The following is a 25368-nucleotide window of genomic DNA, read 5'->3' as shown; positions in this document are numbered from 1 at the left end:
TCCAGACTCATCATAGACTGGGGGAAAAAAAAGACAGACGTATATCACGGCCTGCTGGAGTATAGTAAATACAGAAAACATTTTAAAGCAACAATGTTGAAGAGAGATATTTCTGTTTTGCAAATTTGCCGTCATTGAACAGAAACCAAGGTGGAGATTTCATTGCAACTGATTAGAAATTCCTCTGTCAGGTATGTAATAAACGATCTTCGCACAAAATAATGTACGATACACGAGCAGTATGTTTTCTTTCAATTCTCGGAAATTAAAAAAGCTCAACTAAATTTCGCTTTTTCAAACTTTTCCTCGAACATCAAAACTTCAACATACCACTCTTGTAACGCATATTACTATTTTCTCTATACTAAAAGAGGAAAAGGATATTTTAAGGAATTCCGTCACTTGAAACATACGAAAAGGATCAAGTTTCTTTATAATAGAAAATATTTGTATTTCAGTCTGATGACAATCGAAATCTCGATTGTTTATTTTGCCTTCCACAAACAATTCAGTCAATTTCTTAGTGTATCCAAATATATCTACAGATTCAAAAGCGGAATACTTGATACACTAAAAGAATACAAGAAATTTCGTAACATACATAGCACAAACTGTATTATTAAATGTCTTACTTGAACTCATGTCACACACTAAAGCATTAACGAACACCAAGCACACAGAAGATGCTTGCGAGCAATATAAAAATATATATGCCTTTGTGTAATGTGAGTTGATAGTAAAACATAATCAAAAGAAAGAAGATCAACACAATAGAATAGCAATGAGTCATGACCCTTTAATATTGGAATTGTACATATCCACGTACTCATACAGACAATTCCAGTATCTATGTCCTCACAGTTAACTTCTAGTTAGCTTTATAAATCATTTGTATTTAAATGAAAAGAACGGAAAATAAAGCTTTTTATTTTACGTTGGTAAAATAGACACCTCTATCACAGATCTGTTTACAAATGATGTATACTGCATTCAGAAACTCTAAACTAGACTCTTTTAACAACTAGACTGCAAAATTACTAAAAATTTGAATAAACTTGTGGTCAAAACAATTAAAAAATATGTGCCAGTATATGTGAATTATGAATAATTAGAAAGGGAGGAGAATTAAAGAGAGCGAAAGGAGAAAAAAATAAAATAAACTTCATAAAACATGGGTGGCGAATAAAATGAAGTATCCGTAATAGTTAAAAACAATACAAAACTCTGCTCCTTATAAATTCATAAAGTATACACCTCAACAGCATTTATCCGCCAAGCTAATTTTTGATAAATTATCCACAACATATAAATAAGGTTCTGAAACTTTCCTTTTACCACTTGTTCATTTCATAGTCTGTATTTCTACATTCTGCGTACATCATAACACACACGGTTCCAAACTCCTGTTGTGTGAAAAACAGTTCATGATTGTAATTAAGAGTTTTACTAGGAATTTCAACTACTGCAGTGGTGTTTAACGGGCAACATAAATAGAAAATTGATAACCATAAGGACCCCATTGACATGTTTTCACTGCACCTGAAGTATGAATCCTTTCATCACTTGTTGTTTCTACTGTTTCTTTAATTTCTGGTACCAAACTTGAAGGTCAATTCACTCCACTGAGAGCTTCATGCAGTGCTTGTTGCTGCTCACTTGAAAGTTGGCTGATACAGGCTTGAAAGACTTCACTGTTTCCCTAGAAATCAAATTGAAGACTTAAAAATAAAAAATCTCTTGCATACATCTTGTGACTAGCATTTGTGAAAATCATGCAAATCTTTACTTATGATAACCAGGGGCGGCTTTCGAAGGGGGGCTGCGGAGCTGCAGCACCCCCAGACATTTGTGGCTCTTGTCTCGTTTTATGTTGTGAAATACATTCCCGGTTAGAGCACAGGGATTTTTCCTTAAAGGGGATGTTCTATCACAGACCTCTGGAATGCAGGCAGATTCCTCATCCCATTGTAACCTGCCCGAATTCATGCAGTATTAATGGTACCTGCATGCGGTCAGTTTCGACAGGAAGTTTTCACTAGGTACACGCATTTTAACGCAGTATGGCCGCTAAAAGAAGTGAGTGACACTTCAGAAGCCATTAGAATTGTGAACATTTCTATGAAGCTAGAGGAGGGAGGAGTGAAATTGCAACTGAAATAATGAACATAGAATATAATTTAGAAAGTGTGAATTGGGCAAATAGGAGACAACAGAGTAAAATGACTGATTACTTCACTCCCCAGTAAATAAGTTTGGTGAGTAATGAACAAACAGTTTTAATACAGAATACTGTATTTATTTATTGTACGTGTATTTTATTATGTTCATGGCATGCTTAAAAGTGAATACATAAATCTAAAATAAGCCTAATTATGTTTATTATTTTTAATTTTCCACCTCACTAGACTGATAATATGAATCTCGGTTACTACGACACTCGTTTATAACAACATAATTTTCAAGGTCCCTTGGATGTCGTTATAACAAAGTTCTACTGTATTATACAGTCTCTATTTAGTGGCTCGAATGTTTTTAAAATTTCGCCCTCATTGACATGTACGCAAACGTTAGTGAAGTCAATTCCTCCCCTGGTGCTGCCAGAGCGAAGCCAGAGATAAAGACTATGGGTGAAGCCATTTCCTCCCCTGGCCATTAATCCAGAGTTTCCAGGAGCTGCAGAATTTACAGCAGCTTGTCAGTAGCACGCAGTTTTAAATACATTTCCTTTAATGTTGTGAGTATAACAAGTGCAACAATGTTTAATTCTGTACAATATTTACAGTCTATTCAGTTCAGTACCTTAACAATTCAAGAGAAATGTGAAACTAAGTGGCCATCAGTTGAATCTCATAATGGAAAGAGCCGCTAAACAAAATACAAAGGCTCGCATATTTTTTGATAATTTATCCAGTATCCCTGCTTTCTTCTCTCGATCTCCATACAGTCTGTATTAGATTAATGTGTTTCAAAGACAATTCTATCAGCTGGGGCAACAAGGTGGAGTTTTAAAATAAGAACAGTAAATGTTGTTCATGAGAAGAAGGAGCCATTGCTAGAATATTTTCAAACTATAATGGAATCTGAAACCTCTAACAACATCACAATAAATGAGGCAAGCGCCCTGGTGCGTGCTCTTGAAGATCCTGAATTCAATTTCTGGCTCAGTTTTTTTAATTTATTGATGTATCATGCAGTTATATTATACAACCCACTACAACATCGCCAGTTAGATATTTCTAAGGTCCAAATCTGCACATAAAAAATTAAATTATGTTTATTTAACGACACTCACAACTGCAGGGGTTATATCAGCTTCACTGGTGTGCCAGAATTTTGTCCCGCAGGATTCTTTTAAATGCCAGTAAACCTACTGACATGAGCCTGTCTCATTTAAACACACTTAAATGCCATCAACCTGGGCCGGGATCGAACCCGCAGCCGACTATGCTACCGAGGCCGACTCTGCACATCAAGCTTTGTTAATGCCATACAGACAATATGGAACAGTGCACAGTTGAGCAGCGAGATCTGTGAAAATGAAAACCCTAAAAAGCGTCGTAAGGTCGAAGGGATTCAGACAAGGATTGCCGCAGCCAAGGAAGTGTGTGTCCTCATTATCACACAAACTAACACCCGATTCCACTTCATAGATCATCTGATATTATCTTCTCTTCTGTGTCAAGAAAAATTTGAATGCTACAAAAGCTCATTTCCTGAAAATGACCTAAATGTATGTGTGAAGCTTTTTCCAATGTTCGATAAAGACAAACTAAAAACGGAACTCACTGTGTTGTATCAGAGACAAGAATTCAGAAATATCAGTGACTTAGTCAAGCTCTTGCAGTTTATTCTATCTGAGAACTTGCAGGCCTCATTTTTCAGAAGTTGTGAAACTACTACGCATAGCTATCACCATACAATGACAACTTCCGACCCAGAACTTTGCGTTTCGTGTTTGAAGAGAGTAAAATCCTATCTTAGAAATATGATGAGAGAAGAGAGACTGACCGCATTACCTGTGTTTTCCATTGTAAAGACTATGTTAAACAACATATCGGATTTTAATAAGAAGATGATTCAAAAGTTTGCAATCTACAAGACAAGGCGCATGGAACTAATCTTTAAATAAGATAAGTTGCATGGTTTATTTTTGTATGCAGCCCCCCTGAATTCAATACCCACGAGCCGCCACTGATGATAACCTACGCATTTGTACATAGAGTAGATAGTCAAAAGGTACCTGAGCAATAAGCTTAGTTCTTTATACAGATTCTGTCTGTATACATGATCATCTAGCGTTAAGTTTACATTATCATATTCACAGTGAAATTTCGATACAACAATATTGCACCGAGAAAAATTTATGGTTATACCAAAAGAAAAAAAAAAGGCATTTGGAACCACTTCAGGACATTAATTTTAATTATTTAAGAATTTCTAATATTTAATCATGATGCAGGTTTGATATGTTACCATAAAACACAAATTATAGAGAAAAATAATGCAATTTTAACAGATAAAATTTTACTTTACTGTTAAATATTAGTACATTATGCAACGAGCCTATAATGGTAGTAATTAAGACGCGAGTATGTTTATGAAACGAGCGCAAGCGAATTTCATAATTTTCATATGAGCGTCTTAATTACCATTATAGGCAAATTTCATACGACTTTTTATGCTCGACCATAGTGTTCTCTCACATTACTTAAGTCAAGCTTACATTAATTCAATGCGGAGTCAATATTGTTGCAGACATCAGTTCCGTTGACATGAGGTCAATCTACATAGATTTAAAAACAATACCCATCCAAAAATCCTGTTAAATGGCACTTAATTTTCGAGACTTCAGCTTCTTTTTTTTTTCTCAACTTCTTTACAGACCTTATAGGTAGAGTTTCTAGCCCGCATTACCTTTGTTTACTGCTCAAGAATAAGAAGCAGTTGAAATGTGGATATGAAGAAGGATGAAGCGTGCGAAATGGACAGACAGAAAAAGAAATAAGGCTGTGTCGGAAAGAGTAGGTGAAGAAAGAATGATGCTGAAACTGATCAGGAAGAGAAAAAGGAATTGGTTGGGTCACTGGCTGAGAAGAAACTGTCTACTGAAGAATGTAATGGAAGGAATGGTGAATGGGAGAGGAGTTCAGGGCAGAAGAAGATGTCAGATGATAGACATGATATATGGATCATATGCAGAGACTAAGAGAAAGGCGAAAGATAGGAAAGATTGGAGAATGTTGGGTTTGAAAGACCTGCCCTTGGGCAGAAAATTATAAATGAATGAATGAATGAATGAATGAATGAATGAATGAATGAATGAATGAATGAATGAATGAATGAATGCAGGGGCGAATGCTAGTCACGAAAGTTAGGCTTGCTCTTTTATTCATAGGGGAAGATGGGAGGATATAATAATTCATAATTAATAAAAATAATCAGACCCACATAAATAATTTATTTTATAATTATGAAATCATTATGAATCATGGATCATAATATTATTTGCTTATCAGTTGTAGAAGTTCGATATAATATAACAAACATGGCCAACAAAATAGTTTATTTAGTTTTTTCGACCCTTCCAACCAATGCATATTGTTTTATTGAGCACATATTCTTTATAATGTCTGCTTGAATAGTCCTTCGGGAAAATGGATTTAATAATAAGGTTTCAATGAGACACAATTCCGAACTCATTGCAATACTTCAAATTAATGTTTAAGAATTAATAATACATGCAGCAGCTAACATATGCATTCCGCTCATACAATTACATTGCACTCGCAAATCACAGCACATTCCCGCTGTCAATACTGCTCTGTGTCGTTGGTGTAGCTCTCGGACCAGAGCTTCAAAGAACACATAACAGAAGCATGTGCGCCTAGGACGGACCAAGGAGGAAGGCACTTGCGCGCGCATCATATTCTCGCTGTTTCTACATCTTTTCTGTAGCTTCGAGAAATGAGCAAGCGTTGCGATACTTACGGTGTGCAACCTGTGGATGGTATTACGCCTATACAGTATTCCAAAATCAAAATAAATTTTAATGTACGTAACGCCATTTTGAGAAATACACATTCTACGAAAATATTGGGCTTGCACAGCAAGCATAGCATGTCCTGAGAAATCGCCCCTGAATGAATGAATGACTGTACGTTATAGAACCAGACGAGTATAATTGTCAAATTTACATATCTCAAGTAATCCAAAACCCTGAACAAAATTAGGAGCAACGTGAAATTGTTCCTGTGCTTTGGAAGTGGAAACATTATAGGAAGCATAATGTCACTTTCTTTTTAAAATCTTAGTTTTGTAGAAAGGATGTACTAGTAGGATTGCAAGGGATAGTGATGTGCACTCTTTAACCTCTCCTATCCTACTCTCAACCTCACTTTCCCGCGGTGCAATCTGATTATACTAACGAGGCTCTGAAGACCGAGTCACAGCGGTATTACTGTTCCATCACATATGGGCTATTCCATATGAAATCGATCAGTAAAAAACCTCGCATTTTTTTGTACTCTAATTTTTTCCCTATTTATACAAGGTCCTGAGGAGAGTACATTTGCAAAAATATACTATCGAAAGTCAAACGGTTTTCGTATTGTTGAGCGACAAGTTTAGCGTATTTTATAAAAACAAGACTCTTTCAGCGCTCAGAACTCTGGAACCATTTACTGCAGAACATTGAACGAGAGCTCATTTTGAAGCAGACATTTGGTAGGTTATGATAAGTAATCCTTATTTTTATTGTATACACAGAGACAGATAATCTGATTTTACTTACTTTTAGGCTTTTTGCTCATTTGTAAAAATGTAAAAAAATACTGAGAAAAAACCTTGCATTATTAAGAGGGATTGGGCATTGTTTGCTTAGTGTCACAGCAATAAGTTTCGGGGGTATTAAATAAATTATTTTCATACGCCTGGACTTGAACGGCGCAGTACCGCTCGCACTGGCCGAGAGATGAAGATAAGCGAGCGTTGGGCGTCATTTTACTCCTGTGTTTATGAAAACCTGTGATAAGCTACCCCAGCTATGCGCTATTAGACGAAATATCACGTGTTTATGTCTCCTGGCCTTGCTTGCCTCGGCTAGCTCCCGTCTCACAGTCAGCTGGTTAGCTCACGCGCGTACTATTTATTTTCTTTATTTGATTTTTCAATACTTTCTTATTAACGTTACACCAGTAAAAAATATGTGTTTATTTGTACTTTCAATGCGGAATCTCACCATATATTTCAAAAATATTTTTTCGTGAGCAAAGGTGTCTTAATTAAGAAAAATCTAAATTTCTCCATTTCTATAAAAAGTAAGAAAATCTGTTTACATGTCAATATGAACTTTAATTTCTCAGCATCAAAATAAACCATGATCTTGATCATTGGGTGAAAGAGTTTCGGAGCCACAACAGTTTAAAGTTGCTAATTTTATGAAAATACGATAAATTAAAATATTTTTAATTTAAACACTATGAAGTTCTGATGCCTTAAACTTTGCACAAAGCATTGTATCATAGTTGTCTATGGACAGGAAAAGTTTCATTGTATTTAAAAATTGCAAGGTCAATTTTCTCTATATTTCGGTCGATTTGAGATGGAATAGCCCATATGGAGGAAATGCCATATGAAGCCTATCCAGAAGGCATAGGTAGCAGCCCCACCACTAGGCTACTGTGCGACATGCTTGTAACTTGTCCACAGGAATTTCTCAATTACATTCAAGTCTCCAAACAAAAGCCAGATGGAAACTTTCGTTGACGACCATAGCATAAATAGGCACACGAAAATTTAGGAAGACCTAGGAAATGCTGGCAAGAGACCGTAACAGATCCACTGGGGTCTAACACTTGAAGGCTGATGATGATATACTAGTAATGTACAAAATATTTTTTCATAGAAATAATTTATGTGAATAACCAACAGCATGTTAAATCACTGGTCAACACACAACTGGATCATTCCATACAAAATTTTAAAATTTGTAACGTCAAATTCTGGATTTTTTCAATATTCTAGTAAATGAATGTCATAATAATAAATAGTTAAATGGCCTAATATGAACTTCATTTCACCCATTCTTGAAAAGTAATGAAGGGTGAAATATTTGAGGAGTTGATATGTAGACCATTGATAAAAATATTATTAGAATGACATGCTTCATTGTATCAACGTAAAAATTGTCCTAATACAATGATGACTCTATATATTTAAGCTGACTTCTGAGTTATTATGGATTTTTACTTCGAGCATGTATTAAAACTTACAGTAAAATAAAGAAATGTTAATATTTTCAAATCGAATATTTTTTTACCATGCTCTATTTTTTACGGTGAGATAAACAATTTCTTAATCTATTACAAAAATTTTATGATGGGATTTCTAACACTTTGGGAAATATTAACTAAACCAGAATTGCTAATGTTGCCATTAAGGATCAAAGTCGCGTGCAGTGTATTACATCACGCGCTCATAGCAGACATCCACACGCACGCTTAGCGATCGATATGACAAATGCTAGATGTTGCGACATCCGCTCAATTGTATGCTAATAGATTTCACGTGAGAGTTTGCTTTTTTTTTCCTGTTATAATCTCAGCGCAACTTTTTCCCTTCAGTTTAGAGGGTGATTTGTTCTGATCTGTCATTGTAACTTTTTCCCTTCAGTTTATACGGCGATTTTGATCTGTTCTGTCATTGTAAGTTGTAAGTGTTCAATATGCCTAAATTAAAGACGAAAAGTTGGCGTCATCTGTGGTGTTGCAACACTTTCGGACTTTAAAAACATTCGTCACAAGTCTGTAAAAGAAAAGTGACAAGTAGGATGTGTAAAAAGGTCCCGCATTTAGTGGTAAAGAAAGGTAAAAGGTAAAGGTAAAGGTATCCCCGTAACATGCCATGAAGGCACTTGGGGGGCATGGAGGTAGAGCCCCATGCTTTCCATGACCTCGGCACTAGAATGAGGTGGTGTGACATGAAGGCACTTGGGGGCATGGAGGTAGAGCCCCATGCTTTCCATGACCTCGGCACTAGAATGAGGTGGTGTGGTCGGCACCACGCTCTGACTGCCTTTTACCCCCAGGAAAGAGGTAGGTGATGCTATTTGAGAACGCTTTTTCCATAAGATTTCAAAAATTGAAATAATTAGTGAAGTTGCTGGAACTGAAAGTAAAATCTCAAATCAACAAGCGAAAAAGAATGTTTACTAAGAGAGGTGGGAAATTCAATGAGTGAAGAAGCATATGCTCCTGAACGTAAGGAACTATAAATGTACCTATGAGAAATCTATCAGAAATATTGACGTCATTGTTACAGAGAAATTTAGTATAAGGAATGGACAACAACTGACAGGGCCAATATGATTTTAGTGAAAAGTCGGTAGCGGCTGGTGATCAAAATAATGAGTGTGCTACAATCTCTGTATCGGCATACTCTATACACTCATATGTATTTATCTTAATTTGAGACTCGTCTAATGACGAAATATGAAGTCCATACGATATTCCTTCATACTGCACAACTTGTTATTTACCCTGGTGTTAAACCCCTCCATCTTGGACATCATACTCTTTTCAATTGACAGTATTGCAAGAGCAGTGAGACGATCCTGGGACATAGTGTTCCTTAAAAACGTTTTTATGCGTTTCAAGCAAGAAAAACATCTTTCTGGCTCAGCAGTGGTCATTGGTGTTGTAACCAAAATATTTAACAAACTTCGTTACTTCACAGAATGGATCCTGTAAATTGTTGGAGACTATGTATTGTAACAATAATTGAACAGCTCCATCTATATTTCGTAAGTCGGGTCTTCCATATAGAACTCCAAGTTGTGTCTGTAACATACTTTTGTTCAGTGTAATATAGACTAGCTGTTGACAGCAACTTCAACAGGTAGATGGCAGCAGTAGTCGGACACTTGAATTACCAAATACATTGTATATAGTTCCGAGTTCTTCCACAAACAAGCATTCTTTCGTTATGCTTTACTTTTGCAATCTCCAAGCTGTGTTGTGCTGAAGCTGACTACAGCACTTCCCTGCATAAATATAGCCAATCAGAGCAGTTATTTCAGCTTCACACATGCGCATTAATTGTCTACACTTTCATGTAGAGTTTTGAGTAGCACAACGAACCCCCTGAGGCACCAAAGAGCGAAGACTAAACACACTATAATGCGTCATGAACATAACCACGGGAAATTGTCAAATGACAGATCAAATACTATAGTATTACAAATACACTATTTGAGCAAAAATTATCATTGTACTGTAGCACATAAGGACGGGCCGCCCCTGTGAAAAGTGACTGTGTAAATTTCATTAATAACTTCACTGGTTGGCTTAAAAAATTCAAGATAATGTACACAACTTCATTGCAAAGTCCCAAGCAAATTATTTAAAGTAGCTGAAAAATGAAATAAAGCCCGGTGAGTTCATTATCATTGGTGTTTTTTCAGAGATTTACAGTTTCATTATTCAGGATGCTACACAAGGTCATCACTGGAGTACTTCTCAAGCAACAATACACCCATTCACAGTATATTACAGAAATTCAGTTGGTGGTAATTTAGAGAACTTTTGTTTTTCAGTAATTTCGGAATGCTTAGTTCACGATAGTGCAACAGTTCATGATTTTTTAAAGGAAAATGACAGAACATCTGAAACAAACACATACCGAAATATCTAAAATATATGATTTCAGTGATAGAGCAGCTAGCGAATACAAGAACGAAAAAAATCCGTTAAACTACTCAATCATGAACACGATTTTCAAGTACCTGCGGAGTGGCATTTCTTTGGGACTAGTCACGGTAAAGGGCCCAGTGTAAGGAGTACAATCAAGCGAATCGCTGCAAAAGTCAGGAACTCTAATTTCAACTCCTAAAGGACTGTATGATTGGTCAAAAAAAAATATACAGGGAATTATTGTGTCAGTCACATCCATTGAAAAACATAAAGAAGTAGTTACAAAATCTAAATCCTCAAACATTTGCCGGCCTCAAGACTATTCCTGGAACAAGAAATGTTCACTGTGTGGTTCCAGTTAATGGGAAGTTAGCAATAAAACCCTATTCTGATTCATCAGAAGTACCGAAATTAGTTGAAATCAGATGTGTGACGCGCACAGGTTGTCAACGAGTAAACGCTTCTCGCAGTGACCAGCAGCAGTGATGGCGCATGGCGCAGCGGCATAGATCACCCTTTACACGGCGAGTTGTTTTAATTTATAACTTCCTTATTTTTGAAGATCCCATTATGAAAATTTGACAGCCTAATGAAAATGCTGAGTAAATTGTCATTTATTTTTTTCATGCGAATTGAAGTATTCGATTTTATGTAATGGCACCTTTTAAAATACATTTTTTAATTTCTTTAAACACAATTTTCAGAGCTGCACTGAATTATAGTATCTTAATAACCTATTTTGTAAGCTATCTAACGATATCTTTAAAAAAATTTTAAAATTATTCTTATGGTCAGAAAACAAATTTAAAATAGAGCTATGTGCTCAAATAAAAATATTTTAACTGCCCATTAAATTTAAATGGTACCTGTCGCAAACATAATTTTGTACATGATTAATATATACAACATAAAGAGTTGAATGTACAATTTTTAACAAATTTGGAGATATGAATATTTTTCGCCATACTGTTTTGCATGGAATTACCCAACTGTCATTTTGTTCATATAAATGTAGGCCGTCTTTAGGACGTCTCTTCCAACTTAGCAGAATAGCACACTCCCACGAAACCAATAAACTGTCTGACAAAAGAAAATATATATTTATGAAAACAGTAGGCTACTGTACCTGAATTTGTCTTACTAAGCCGACCATCCTCTTCGCAACCTCATGTTCAACATCAATCGCGTCTCTTGCAAATGCTTCCCCAATTATGGCTATTAATTTAGGTAAGTTTGCATGGTTTGGTCCTAGAATTAATGGATGATTACTCTCAATCAAGTCACATAAATAGCCATAAACATGTGGAGACTCATCATCATCCTCCCATACAGGTAACCACGACAACCTGAAAAGAAAAACATAATAAAATAAACTCTCGTATTTCTCACATACTTATGGCGATTTGTACTGTACTTGGCCTTTTTATCCCTCTTGCTAACTTACTTAATGTGGATTAAGGTTAAATCCAGAGAAATCGCAAGCAATCGTAATGGGACATAATCGTCTACAAAGCCCTCTTGATAGTAGTACTATACCACATATAATATTGAATGGGATTATTGTTAAATACAGTGAAACAGTTAAAAATCTTGGCATTCTTATGGATAGCGATCTAAATTGGAACACTCAAGTAACACACATTTGCAAAAAAATATTTTCTCAACTTCACTCCTTGTTCCATTTGAAAGAATTTCTACCACTTAGCCTAAAAAAGAATCTTATTCAGACGCTTGTAATGCCCCATTTTGATTATTGCGATTCCTTGCTAACTAATATGTTGTTGTTGTTTTCTAATGCCAGGCGTTTGACAAAGTCATTTGACCTCTTGCACTCCATTATTTTTCAAAGATATTATCATGACCAGCCACTGAAGCACAGATTTTGAGGTGTTCCGAATCCATTTCTTGGTTTGAGTTGCACAATGGACACTTAGGGGACTGATATATTCCAATTCTATGCAGGTGTTTGGCCAAACAATCATGGCCTGTTGCCAATCTAAATGCAGCTACAGACGATTTTCGTGGTAAATCGGGAATTAACTGTGGATCAAAGCAGAGAGTTCCAATTTTTTTTTGCTAACTAATATAAGTTCACTCTTAGCTGAGAGACTACAATGTGTTCATAATGTGCGCATATGATTCATCTGCAATACTTGTAAATTTGACCATATAACACCTTCCCTCCAGTTACTTTCATGGGTGCGTCTGAAGAAACAAAGAACAATACATTCACTGTCTCTTCTGTTTAGAATCATGCATACTTCTACTCCGAATTATCTGTCATCGCACTTTCAATTTCTTACAACTCTTCGAAACCGACATCAAGCACTTCTTTCTATCCCTCATCATAGAACTCTTTATACTCATCTTCCTATATGTAGAAGTACCTCACATCTGGAATTCGTTACCTAATGACGTCAGGGACTGCCGGACTTTATCACAATTCAAAATTAAATTGGAAAATTTTGTTAAAGGTTTTAGGTATTGCTAGAAGTATTGATTTGTGTTTTTTTTTTCTTTTTCTTTTTTAATCTAGATTAAAATTCCAAGTTTCTTTTTTATGTTAGTTAATTAGTTAGGATATAATTAATTATGATACTTAATCACTCATTTAAAGTTTGTGTGACTGCAACCTGTGTATATTTTTCTGTGGCTTTACTTTGTTTATAGTGTTTTTTTCTCTCTCTCTTTATTTCTTGTGTAGCTTTATTTTGTATATAGTGTATTTTTTTATGTTTATTTCTATTATTGTATTTGTATTCCTGGTGTTGTGGAAGAGAAGGCCTGATGGCCTTAGCTACACCAGAATAAATAAATACTCTGCAGTTACTAATATAATCAATCACTGGCTAACAATTAAGACAGACTAATTAGATCTACTTACCAATGTGGTAAGATGTCGTTAACATTGATCGCCGAATTATTGTATTTAAGAATTTTTGTGACTGCTGAGATGGCATTTTCTGTTGGATTAATCTTCTCAGGAGAACGTGACTCTGGATCTGTTATTATTTCTACAAGTCGTGGGACTGCACCTCCACACGCTCCTGGCAAGGACAGATAATTGCACAGTAAATATAACAAATTGTATACATTTGTTAGCCAGTGTGAGTTTTTTAGTTTTCATCACACAAAATAACTACACAATCCATTCATAGTTTGTCCAAAAGACACAATTTATAGCAACAGATAGAATTACAAGGAGTACAAATAACTACAGCACAGGTATTTAATATTTCAATAATGGAAAGGTGGTGTTAATTTCTCCAAAAAAAAAAAAAAAAACACACACAATAACGAAATTATAATACATTTTGTCATCTGCTAGGAAGGGATCTGTGATGAGGCGATAGTAGCGATCCTAGTGGCTAGCAACTAGCAAATTCAACTGTCAATGGATGCATATTCCCTACATACTGAGCTTCATGTACTAGTCTGTGGTATTATGATGTTTGTGACATACATACCCAGACTACTAAGCCAAGTTTTCAGATAATCTTTTCAGAAAAATAAAAATATTACACTACATTAAAAATGTTACAGAATGAAAGAAAACTAATAAACTGTACCTTTATCCCCGGTAGTACTATAATTTCTTTCAAATCTTTCATTACTACCAAATGCAGTATCCTACTGGTGGTTAGATTGTGACTGTTGACTACGGGCCGAATTCATAGTCAACACTTATCATAAGGAAACACTTAAGCAGTTGCTTATAATAATTTCCAATTCATAAAGCCCACTGAAGTGAACACTTATTCAAATAAGGTAGCTTGTCAGCTTACTCAAGTGTTTCCTCATATGCATTGTAATCAGCCAGCTGATTCGGTATACAGTGGATGATGATTATGATTTAATTTAATTTATTGAGTTCTGTAATTAAAATGAAAATGAGTTTTGGCAAGCAAAAGATATATCAGAGGTATGGAAAACCCTTTAGAGATGTATAATGATCAACAATTTAAGAGGAGATACCATTTCGACAAGAACACTGTTGTGGATATTCTGGTGTCTCTCATTTAAATTCACAAAACAGCCATGAGGCTTAGCAATTTCGCCACTGCTGAAAGTACTGGTTGCTTTGAGATTTTATGATACAGCAGCATTTCAGGTAGATTTAAGTGGCATTTTTTTTTTCGAAAAGTATTCACGTCTCAACAAAGTGTTATTTGCATTTTTGTTTGTATTCTACCCAAGGAATAAGCTGTTAAAATTTGCGTAATTATATAATTTCCACTTTGTTTAGCATAAAAATAACTGAAAAATAAATGAAAATGATTTACTTACAGGAATATTTCCGGAGTTCGCATTAAACTCTACTGCAATTTTGTTCCATGTCAATTTATTCTTTTGGAGAGAACAATATTATCAATTTTTTTTACTTTCGACGATATCTCCATATTTCATAACTAGTTATCTTAGCTCACTTCTTTCTTTTCTGTAAAATGCTTTCTGGACATTTTGTATAATTTTTAGCTCTATAATATTTACTTCTGTATTTGTGTATGACAATAATGCCGATTTAACAATTTGAAGGCGCTGGAAAACAATTGAATGTAGGAAAGCGCTCACGTCTAGCCATGTTGCCATATTTCTTTCGATGTCAAGGGAATGCTCAGGGCATATGAATGAGTAGCGTCTCTGCAATACGATCTGAAATAAGTGCTAAGGAAATGCTCATTACTTAAGTGTTTCCTCATTTTATAAGTGACGACTATGAATTCGACCCTAAATAAATAGCACGCACTGCATCTTTATACAGTCATCAGATTTATAGACTTTTGACGTTTTATTTGGAAGAAAGTCATTTTTTGTGTGAATCTCCATTAAACATGTTTTTTGTTGAAAATATTGATTATGAAGCAATTTCGTGGATTTCTATCAATTTCGCAAAAATTCGTGGATATATTTCATTTAATTTAAACTAAAAGAACTCCAAAAGGAAATAACATTTCAATGGATACCTAGTCATTGTGGTATACCTGTAAATGAGAAAGTCGATAATATTGCAAAACAGGCAACATATTTGCAACCAAGACCTCTTCAAGTGATATCTCTAACCAATGCTTTTGCTTCAGTAAGTCTCATTTTACAAACCTATGGATCAACAATTGGCTCTCTTCAGTCAAAGGAAAAATTTTACAGTCTGTACAAAAGAAACCAAATGACCTGGAAATGTAGAAAAACTTGCCCAGACATGTTCAAACATTTTTAACAAGAGCCAGAACAGGTCACATTGTCACTAAATTGTACCTACACCAATTTCACATTTCTGATAATCCTATTTGTTTGTGGTGTAATAATCATGATGATCTGAAACACATTCTTCTATACTGTCTATCCATAAACCACAAAAGAAGTAAATTAAAATCATCAGTGCCAGTTGCAGAACACACAGCCCTGCAATATATATTGACTGGCTACTAGCAACAGGCATCTATAATGAACACCGATCAAAATACCCCTCATTTCTCGTGAAAAACAACAACTGAATAGACCATAGTGGACTATAGTGGACTTTATGTTGCCAGCAAACAGCTGGATACATTAAGAAGATTGATTTATTAATTTTCATGAAGTATTTCCATTTCCCGTGCATTAAGTTTTCAACATGTAATATACCGTTAATTCCCAAAAAGTCACACCCTTAGGCCCGGTTGCAGAAACACTGATCAAATATGATTGGCAATCAAGGAGGGTTTGATTGGCCATCAGTTCTATTTTTTTTTTTTTTTTTTTTTTTTTTTTTGCAGAAAAAACAATCAGTACTTGATTGAAGATCAGTCTTCCATCAGATTTGGTCAACGGATTTTTGCTGGTTAGTAGTAATTATTGGGACCGTGAACATTTAATGTTAAATGAGGAAAAAAAAAAAGTAAATGGAGGTTGCCTAAATCAGGGTTCTACAGTAACTTAAAATCTGTTTTTTACCAAACATCATCATGGTTTCTATTTTCTCACATGAAATCTATGTTTTACGAATGTCATGGTTTCTATTTCCTTTTCAGAAACAGTAGTTTGAGCTAGCATTAAGAAATAGTAGGCAGATTTCAAATCTCCATCGTAAAATTTACAAAACTTAAAAATAAAACTTTGTTGCAATTCTATATTGCACCGAATATAGATAAAATTTAACACCTACCAGCAAATGCTTCACCGCCAAATTGTCCTAGGACACCCCATCCATAGACTGCTGCTTGCCTCACTTCCGCTGCTTTGTCTGTCACATAACTTAACATTGGGCGAAGGAAATACTCTTGGTACTTCACACAGGCAGGTCCACCATACTCTATTGTGTCATCAAATATACACAGGGCCCACTGGTGATCTGGCCATGGCATTTCTGGAGCCTAGAAATATATAAAGCATATTTCAATCTCAATTCTTGAGCATAAAAGTCAAAATTATTGATTACATACTACAATACTGCAAACTTTGTCTCTAGGGCTGGGGACGGAGCGGTTCGGTTCGGAGCAGTTACTGTGACGTCATTACTCGGTTGATCCGAGTACAGTACCAAGTACAAATTTGTGGCGGCAGATTTAAAATTTAGATAGATTGAGTCAATTTTAGAACGTGTTTTAAAAGCGTTGTAGTAAAACTCTTTCGCTTCCCCAATTGACAACGAAAAAGAGCTTCTCTTCATTGCAAAATGGCGGTTGCAAATCTGATTTGCGTGATTACAACTGTTTGCGGAGTTATTTTATATGAAAGACCTATTTAACTTTCAGTGTTGTTACGAAATAAAATTGATAAAATAATTTATAATACTAACAGCTAATAAATTAGCACATGAAATGAACGTTAAACGCTGCAGCTAAGTAAAAAAGAAGATTGAAAGAAACGGGCTCCATGAAGCGCTGCCTAAAATACTTAAAAATAACAAAGAGAATTATTTACTATTACGGAAAGTGGATAAAATAATCAATGAAACGTGGAATCTTAAACTGAAGAACATAATGTTTATTTATATTATAACATTAGTAGCCTTCGATACAATCACATTCTCTTTGGTGAAGGATAATATTATTGATAAATTAAAGTAATTAGATAGCATAATTCATAGAAATAAATACGAATAAAATGATGACTGATGAGGTAACACAAATCCAATAAACACAAATAGAAGAAAAATATAATGCACTTCCTTTTTTAACATATTTTAATATTAATCACTCTAATATGATGATGATAATAATAATAATAATAATAATAATAATAATAGTAATAATAACAATAATAATAATAATAACAACAATACTTATGGCCTTTAAGTAACCCGGAGGTTCTTTGCTGCCCTCACATAAACCCTATCCTGAGCAAGGTTAATCCATTATTATTATTATTATTATTATTATTATTATTATTATTATTATTATTATTATTATTATTATTATGTACAGTAATATGTTCAGACTGTCAGTGTTCATTAGGCCCACTTGACAGGTCATATAATAGGATGAACTCCTCTTCAATACTAGAGGCCTTTCAGCCCGCCTTGGGGATGAGGAAATAATTTGTCCTGCAGCAGAAAATATTTACATACAACAGTACCTACGCTGTTGTCTGGTAGAACTAAGTGAAACACATGAACTCTGTTTGAACGTTTGAACTGACCGGTAACGGCTACAGTTAACCGAGTAACTTTGGTGCTCCGCTGCCAAGTACATAAACCGATAGAACCGAGTAACTCAACAGTTCTACTCGCTCCGTCCCCAGCTCTATTTGTCTCCCTCCTTGATACAATTATTTTAGAATTTGCGACATACATTATGTAAAGAAAATATTAGCATTAATATTTTACAAACTACAGTGAAATGCTGCAATTACGAACGCCTCAATTACGAATTTTTCAGAATAACGAAATAATTTTTTAGTCCCAGCCAGTTGAAAGACTACAACGTGTTCATACTATGTGTGTCCGCTTCATCTGCAATACTCGTAAATTTGACCATATAACGCCATCTTTTGAAGTTCTTTCATTGGTCTGCCTAAAGGAGCGTAGAATAGCACATTCTTTATCTGTTCTGTTTAGAATATTATTCACTTCTACTCCTAAATATCTGAGATCTGGCTTTGAATATCTTACAACGTTACGGAATCAACATCAGGCCTTATTATCCATTCCTCGCCACCATACCTCTTTCTATTCATCCTCTTTCACAGTGTCAGTTTGTCGCCTATGGAACTCCTTACCTCATCATGTCAGGGACTGCCGAACGGTTAATCAATTTAAATTAAGAATTACATACTTTTACATGAAATTGATTTGTGTTAGCCGATTTTATAGGTTATTCTGTGTGTATATAAATTGTCACTTAGGCCTATCATAAAGTAGAATTTACTTACTTACTGGCTTTTAAGGAACCCAGAGGTTCATTGCCGCCCTCACAGAAGCCTGCCATTCGTCCCTATCCTGAGCAAGATTAATCCAGTCTCTATCATCATATCCCACCTTCCTCAAATCCATTTTAATATTATCTTCCCATCTACGTCTCAGCCTCCCCAAAGGTCTTTTTTCCCTCCGGCCTCCCAATTAACACCCTATATGCATTTCTGGATTCGCCCATACGTGCTACATGCTCTGCCCATCTCAAACGTCTGGATTTAATGTTCCTAATTATGTCAGATGAAGAATACAATGCGTGCAGTTCTGTGTTGTGTAACTTTCTCCATTCTCCTGTAACTTCATCCCTTTTAGCCCCAAATATTTTCCTAAGCACCTTATTCTCAAACACCCTTAACCTATGTTCCTCTCTCAAAGTGAGAGTCCAAGTTTCACAACCATAAAGAACAACCGGTAATATAACTGTTTTATAAATTCTAACTTTCAGATTTTTTGACAGCAGACTGGATGATAAAAGCTTCTCAACCGAATAATAACAGGCATTTCCCATATTTATTCTGTGTTTAATTTCCTCCCGAGTATCATTTATATTTGTTACTGTTGCTCCAAGATATTCGAACTTCTCCACCTCTTCAAAAGATAAATTTCCAATTTTTATATTTCATAAAGTAGAATTAGGATATGGATTGTAAATAACTTAATTACGTATCATGTTTAGTTAATATTTCATTATAGCCCATGTAAGCTTGTTAATGTGTACGAAAATGATTTTTATATTTAAGTATGACTTTACTATTTTTGTCATTGTTTCATTATGTATTTTACTTCTGTTAGTGTGGAAGAGAAGACCTCATGGCCTTAACTCTACAAGAATGAATGAATGAATGAATGAATGAATAAATAAATAAATAAATAAATATATAAATAAATAAATAAATTTTACTATTAATTTACATCTTAAAATCTTCAGTTCAAAGAACGCATAAGTAACGAACTATTCAGTTTAATGTAATAATAATTCATCCTGCTACAAAAAAAAAATGTTATTTTAACGAAATTAGGCCTAATAATACTTACAATAAATTCGAAAGAAAATAAAATAAATGAGTTATCGTTAGGCACTGGTCATCCTTAGTTTCAGTGAGTTTTCTGAATGCACTTCTGTAGACACGATTGTTGTGGTTTGAATTTATATTTAAATGAAACGGTTTAATAAAATCGAACTTTCGAAGGCAGTTTGTTCAGTTTGTTCCTAAACGTTGTTGAGGGAAGAAGTAAAGAAGCAGGTATGACAGAAAAAAAGACAAAAAAGCAATTTTTGCTAGACGAGAAGAAAAACATCATTGAAGAAGCAGACAAAGGAGAGAAGAGAAGCAAAGTAGTAAGAAAATATAGCGTAAGTGCATCGACACTTTCAACATTTCTCAAAAACAGAGTAAAAATTGAGAAAAGTATTGAATCTGACACCACTCGATCTCAAAGAAAGACGCTAAGAAGTGATCAGTGCTGTGTATAAGTGGTTTATTTTTTACTACATAGGTTAAGTCAAACTGTTGAAGCAATATGCATTACTGTATCAATCTCAAAGCTAATATTTCGACTGACTGATTCAGAACTCTTCGTAGATCATAATATTTCGAGAAATCGATTCGATAAGTTAAACTGTTAAAGTAATACGTATTACTGTATCAATCTCAAAGCTAATATTTCGACTGATTGATTCGGAACTCTTTGTAGATCATAATATTTCGAGAAATCGATTCGATAAGTCAAACTGTTAAAGTAATATGTATTACTGTATCAGTCTCAAAGCTAATATTTCGACTGATTGATTCAGAACTCTTCGTAGATCATAATATTTCGAGAAATCGATTCGATAAGTCAAACTGTTAAAGTAATATGTATTACTGTATCAGTCTCAAAGCTAATATTTCGACTGATTGATTCAGAACTCTTCGTAGATCATAATATTTCGAGAAATCGATTCGATAAGTCAAACTGTTAAAGTAATATGTATTACTGTATCAGTCTCAAAGCTAATATTTCGACTGATTGATTCAGAACTCTTCGTAGATCATAATATTTCGAGAAATCGATTCGATAAGTCAAACTGTTAAAGTAATATGTATTACTGTATCAGTCTCAAAGCTAATATTTCGACTGATTGATTCAGAACTCTTCGTAGATCATAATATTTCGAGAAATCGATTCGATAAGTCAAACTGTTAAAGTAATATGTATTACTGTATCAGTCTCAAAGCTAATATTTCGACTGATTGATTCAGAACTCTTCGTAGATCATAATATTTCGAGAAATCGATTCGATAAGTCAAACTGTTAAAGCAATATGTATTACTGTATCAGTCTCAAAGCTAATATTTCGACTGACTGATTCAGAACTCTTCGTAGATCATAATATTTCGAGAAATCGATTCGATAAGTCAAACTGTTAAAGCAATATGTATTACTGTATCAGTCTCAAAGCTAATATTTCGACTGACTGATTCAGAACTCTTCGTAGATCATAATATTTCGAGAAATCGATTCGATAAGTCAAACTGTTAAAGTAATATGTATTACTGTATCAGTCTCAAAGCTAATATTTCGACTGATTGATTCAGAACTCTTCGTAGATCATAATATTTCGAGAAATCGATTCGATAAGTCAAACTGTTAAAGTAATATGTATTACTGTATCAGTCTCAAAGCTAATATTTCGACTGATTGATTCAGAACTCTTCGTAGATCACAATATTTCGAGAAATCGATTCGATAAGTCAAACTGTTAAAGTAATATGTATTACTGTATCAGTCTCAAAGCTAATATTTCGACTGATTGATTCAGAACTCTTCGTAGATCATAATATTTCGAGAAATCGATTCGATAAGTCAAACTGTTAAAGTAATATGTATTACTGTATCAGTCTCAAAGCTAATATTTCGACTGATTGATTCAGAACTCTTCGTAGATCATAATATTTCGAGAAATCGATTCGATAAGTCAAACTGTTAAAGTAATATGTATTACTGTATCAGTCTCAAAGCTAATATTTCGACTGATTGATTCAGAACTCTTCGTAGATCATAATATTTCGAGAAATCGATTCGATAAGTCAAACTGTTAAAGTAATATGTATTACTGTATCAGTCTCAAAGCTAATATTTCGACTGATTGATTCAGAACTCTTCGTAGATCATAATATTTCGAGAAATCGATTCGATAAGTCAAACTGTTAAAGTAATATGTATTACTGTATCAGTCTCAAAGCTAATATTTCGACTGATTGATTCAGAACTCTTCGTAGATCATAATATTTCGAGAAATCGATTCGATAAGTCAAACTGTTAAAGTAATATGTATTACTGTATCAGTCTCAAAGCTAATATTTCGACTGATTGATTCAGAACTCTTCGTAGATCATAATATTTCGAGAAATCGATTCGATAAGTCAAACTGTTAAAGTAATATGTATTACTGTATCAGTCTCAAAGCTAATATTTCGACTGATTGATTCAGAATTCTTCGTAGATCATAATATTTCGAGAAATCGATTCGATAAGTCAAACTGTTAAAGTAATATGTATTACTGTATCAGTCTCAAAGCTAATATTTCGACTGATTGATTCAGAACTCTTCGTAGATCATAATATTTCGAGAAATCGATTCGATAAGTCAAACTGTTAAAGTAATATGTACTACTGTATCAGTCTCAAAGCTAATATTTCGACTGATTGATTCAGAACTCTTCGTAGATCATAATATTTCGAGAAATCGATTCGATAAGTCAAACTGTTAAAGTAATATGTATTACTGTATCAGTCTCAAAGCTAATATTTCGACTGATTGATTCAGAACTCTTCGTAGATCATAATATTTCGAGAAATCGATTCAATAAGTCAAACTGTTAAAGTAATACGTATTACTGTATCAATCTCAAAGTTAATGTTTCGACTGACTGATTTAAAACTCTATTTTGTAGATCGTAATATTTCGAGAAATCGACTCGATAAGATGACTGTAAATGTAACAACACCTAACCTATGTAACTCTGTTCAACGTACTTTTTGCTCTGTGAAACTTAATTTTGGTCCTAACAAGGCCATGACGAATGAAAAATACTATAAAATATGAAAGAATAATTATAATTTATATGAACTTTACTCAGAATAAGGCTGGTGAAACTAGTAAAATAAAATGCAAAGTTTCTGAAAATTTGAAAACTAAATTCTGGTGTACACCAAGTTCAACAATTTTCATTCTTATCAGATTTCAAAATTAGTGTCACATTTTTATGTCCTATTTTTTTGTGGAAAATCCTGCTCTTTCAAGAAAAATGTCCTGCTTTTCATTTTTTACATCTGGTAAACCCTAATTTATGACGACAGAAGTACTGGTAAATGCACTTTTCATGTGAATTTATTAGTGATCTATGCCAGATTCGTATTGCAAATTTGAGCATTTCTTTGAAGCTTTACATCAACATTTGAGTGCAATGCAGACTCAATACCTATAATGGCCTTCTCCTGCTTTACTTAACTATTGAGAAAATGTGGTTCTTTATTCAACACATAAGCAAAAAAAGTAGGGTTAATTTTAATTATACGCAAAATATATCTTAAAAATGTGTTTATTGCATTTTTTTAACTTACCAAACATTTAACAAAATGACCAACTATTTGGTCGAAGTATGGATAAAAGTTGATCTTATACGTCATGAACAGCGAATGAATTATGTCGGCAACTTTGCTGAAGATATAAACATCTTCATTGTCTTCATCTTCCAGTTGTTCTTCGACAACCTGCCAACAGAAAAAAGCTTTTACAAATACTGTATCTATGTGTGTGTAATTCTGTTGTTTGGGTAAAGGGAGATGTCATAAAAATGAGTTCGGAGATAAATTAAAATTAAACTTCGTACCCTTTTTGCAAATAATTTTCTACACAAATAAAACACATCAACTGCTAGTATTCTTTTGATTTTTGCACACTCACTTGTATAATTTAACTTGTATGTTTATCAAGGGAACAAAATTCCACCTGCACAAAAAAAATGACATCCCCCTTTACCTGAACACCACAGAATTACTAAAGACACTCAAATTTCGCGACTCGCGAAAATTTATGATTTTTTCACGAATTTTTATAGAGTCATAGAATTACAACTTTTATAGGTACAAACGAGACTCATTCTATAGCTCGTACAGAGCTCGTTTTTGCGAATTTGGCAATTTTTTGTGTGAAATTTCTGGACAAACAAGGAACAGTACAGTATAAACATGTGTGTGTGTGTGTGTGTGTGTGTGTGTGTGTGTGTGTGTGTGTGTGTGTGTGTGTGTGTGTGTGTGTGTGTCTAATGCTCTGGATTTAACAATGAAGTCATCATCCTTCTTGCTTCCCAATATTTTGATGGAAGGTCCACAAATGTCCTAAGAGTTTCACAATTAGCCAGGTGCTCCATCTCCATGTCCTCTTCTCTGGTGCACAGTAAGCATTTAGGTGAATTCAGTACTCCAATACGATAGAGGTGTTTACTGAGGCAATCATGACCAGTAATCAATCTAAACATGGCCACGGCAGATTTTCGAGGTAGATCAGGAATTAGTTTTGGATCTTTGAATGATTCTTTCCATTTTTAATTTTGATGTTTTGCCTGGTCGCTGTAACTTATTCTTTTTATGACTCGTTTTATTGATTCATATGGGAACTTGAAATTTGTTTTTAAGTTGATATAAGTTCCTTTCTTTGCTAATATATCTGCTTTCTCGTTACCGTTCAGTCCGCAGTGGGCCGGGATCCATTGGAAGACCACTTTTTTATTTAGCATTTGAATTTGTTTGATCATGCAATGAATTTCTTTTACTTTTTCCATTTTAGGGGATGTAGTTGAGCTGATGGACTGGATTGCAGCTTTGGAGTCAGACAGGATGACTATGTTTTTGCACTGGTTTAGCCAAACAAATACATTTTGAAGTGATGTATAAATGGCTTCAACTTCGCCATCAAAATTTGTTGTGTACTTGCCAACATTTTTATAAAGAGAAAAGTATTGGCAAGTAGCTCCTGCTCCAGCTCCTTCATTTTGATCCATGAGAGATCCATCAGTGTAAATGTACAACCAGTCCTTTTGTGGATATTTTCTATTAATTGTTTGTATAAACATGTTAACTGAAGAATTTTACAGCAGGTGTTCAAAATGCTGTCTAGTCTTCTCCACAAAGACCCAAGAACGCGCTCGAGCAAACCTGGGACATTCTTCATTTGGTGGAAGGCATCTACAATCCAATTCTGCAACTGTTAAGGTGTGGGGTAGTCTGTTGTGTGAACTAGGCTTT

General features: G+C 34.4%; 1 protein-coding gene across 1 annotated transcript in view; it reads right to left on the bottom strand.

Moving 5' to 3' along the window:
- Positions 1-771: 771 nt before the first annotated feature.
- The window catches only part of Karybeta3 (karyopherin beta 3), a 75692-nt gene continuing 51095 nt past the window's right edge, over positions 772-25368 (bottom strand). Inside the window, exons 17-21 of the mRNA XM_069820123.1 lie at positions 23686-23835; positions 16831-17038; positions 13573-13735; positions 11815-12034; positions 772-1699 (exon numbers count right to left, since the gene is read on the bottom strand). Of these exons, the coding sequence (XP_069676224.1) occupies positions 1610-1699; positions 11815-12034; positions 13573-13735; positions 16831-17038; positions 23686-23835 (831 nt within the window). The 3' untranslated portion in view covers positions 772-1609. The remainder of the gene's footprint in view (positions 1700-11814; positions 12035-13572; positions 13736-16830; positions 17039-23685; positions 23836-25368) is intronic.

The sequence above is a fragment of the Periplaneta americana genome, chromosome 3 (assembly GCF_040183065.1).
Source record: "Periplaneta americana isolate PAMFEO1 chromosome 3, P.americana_PAMFEO1_priV1, whole genome shotgun sequence".
Taxonomy (NCBI): Eukaryota; Metazoa; Arthropoda; class Insecta; order Blattodea; family Blattidae; genus Periplaneta; species Periplaneta americana.
Note: the sequence above shows the minus strand (reverse complement) of the source record. Positions and strands in the feature narration are given on the sequence as shown.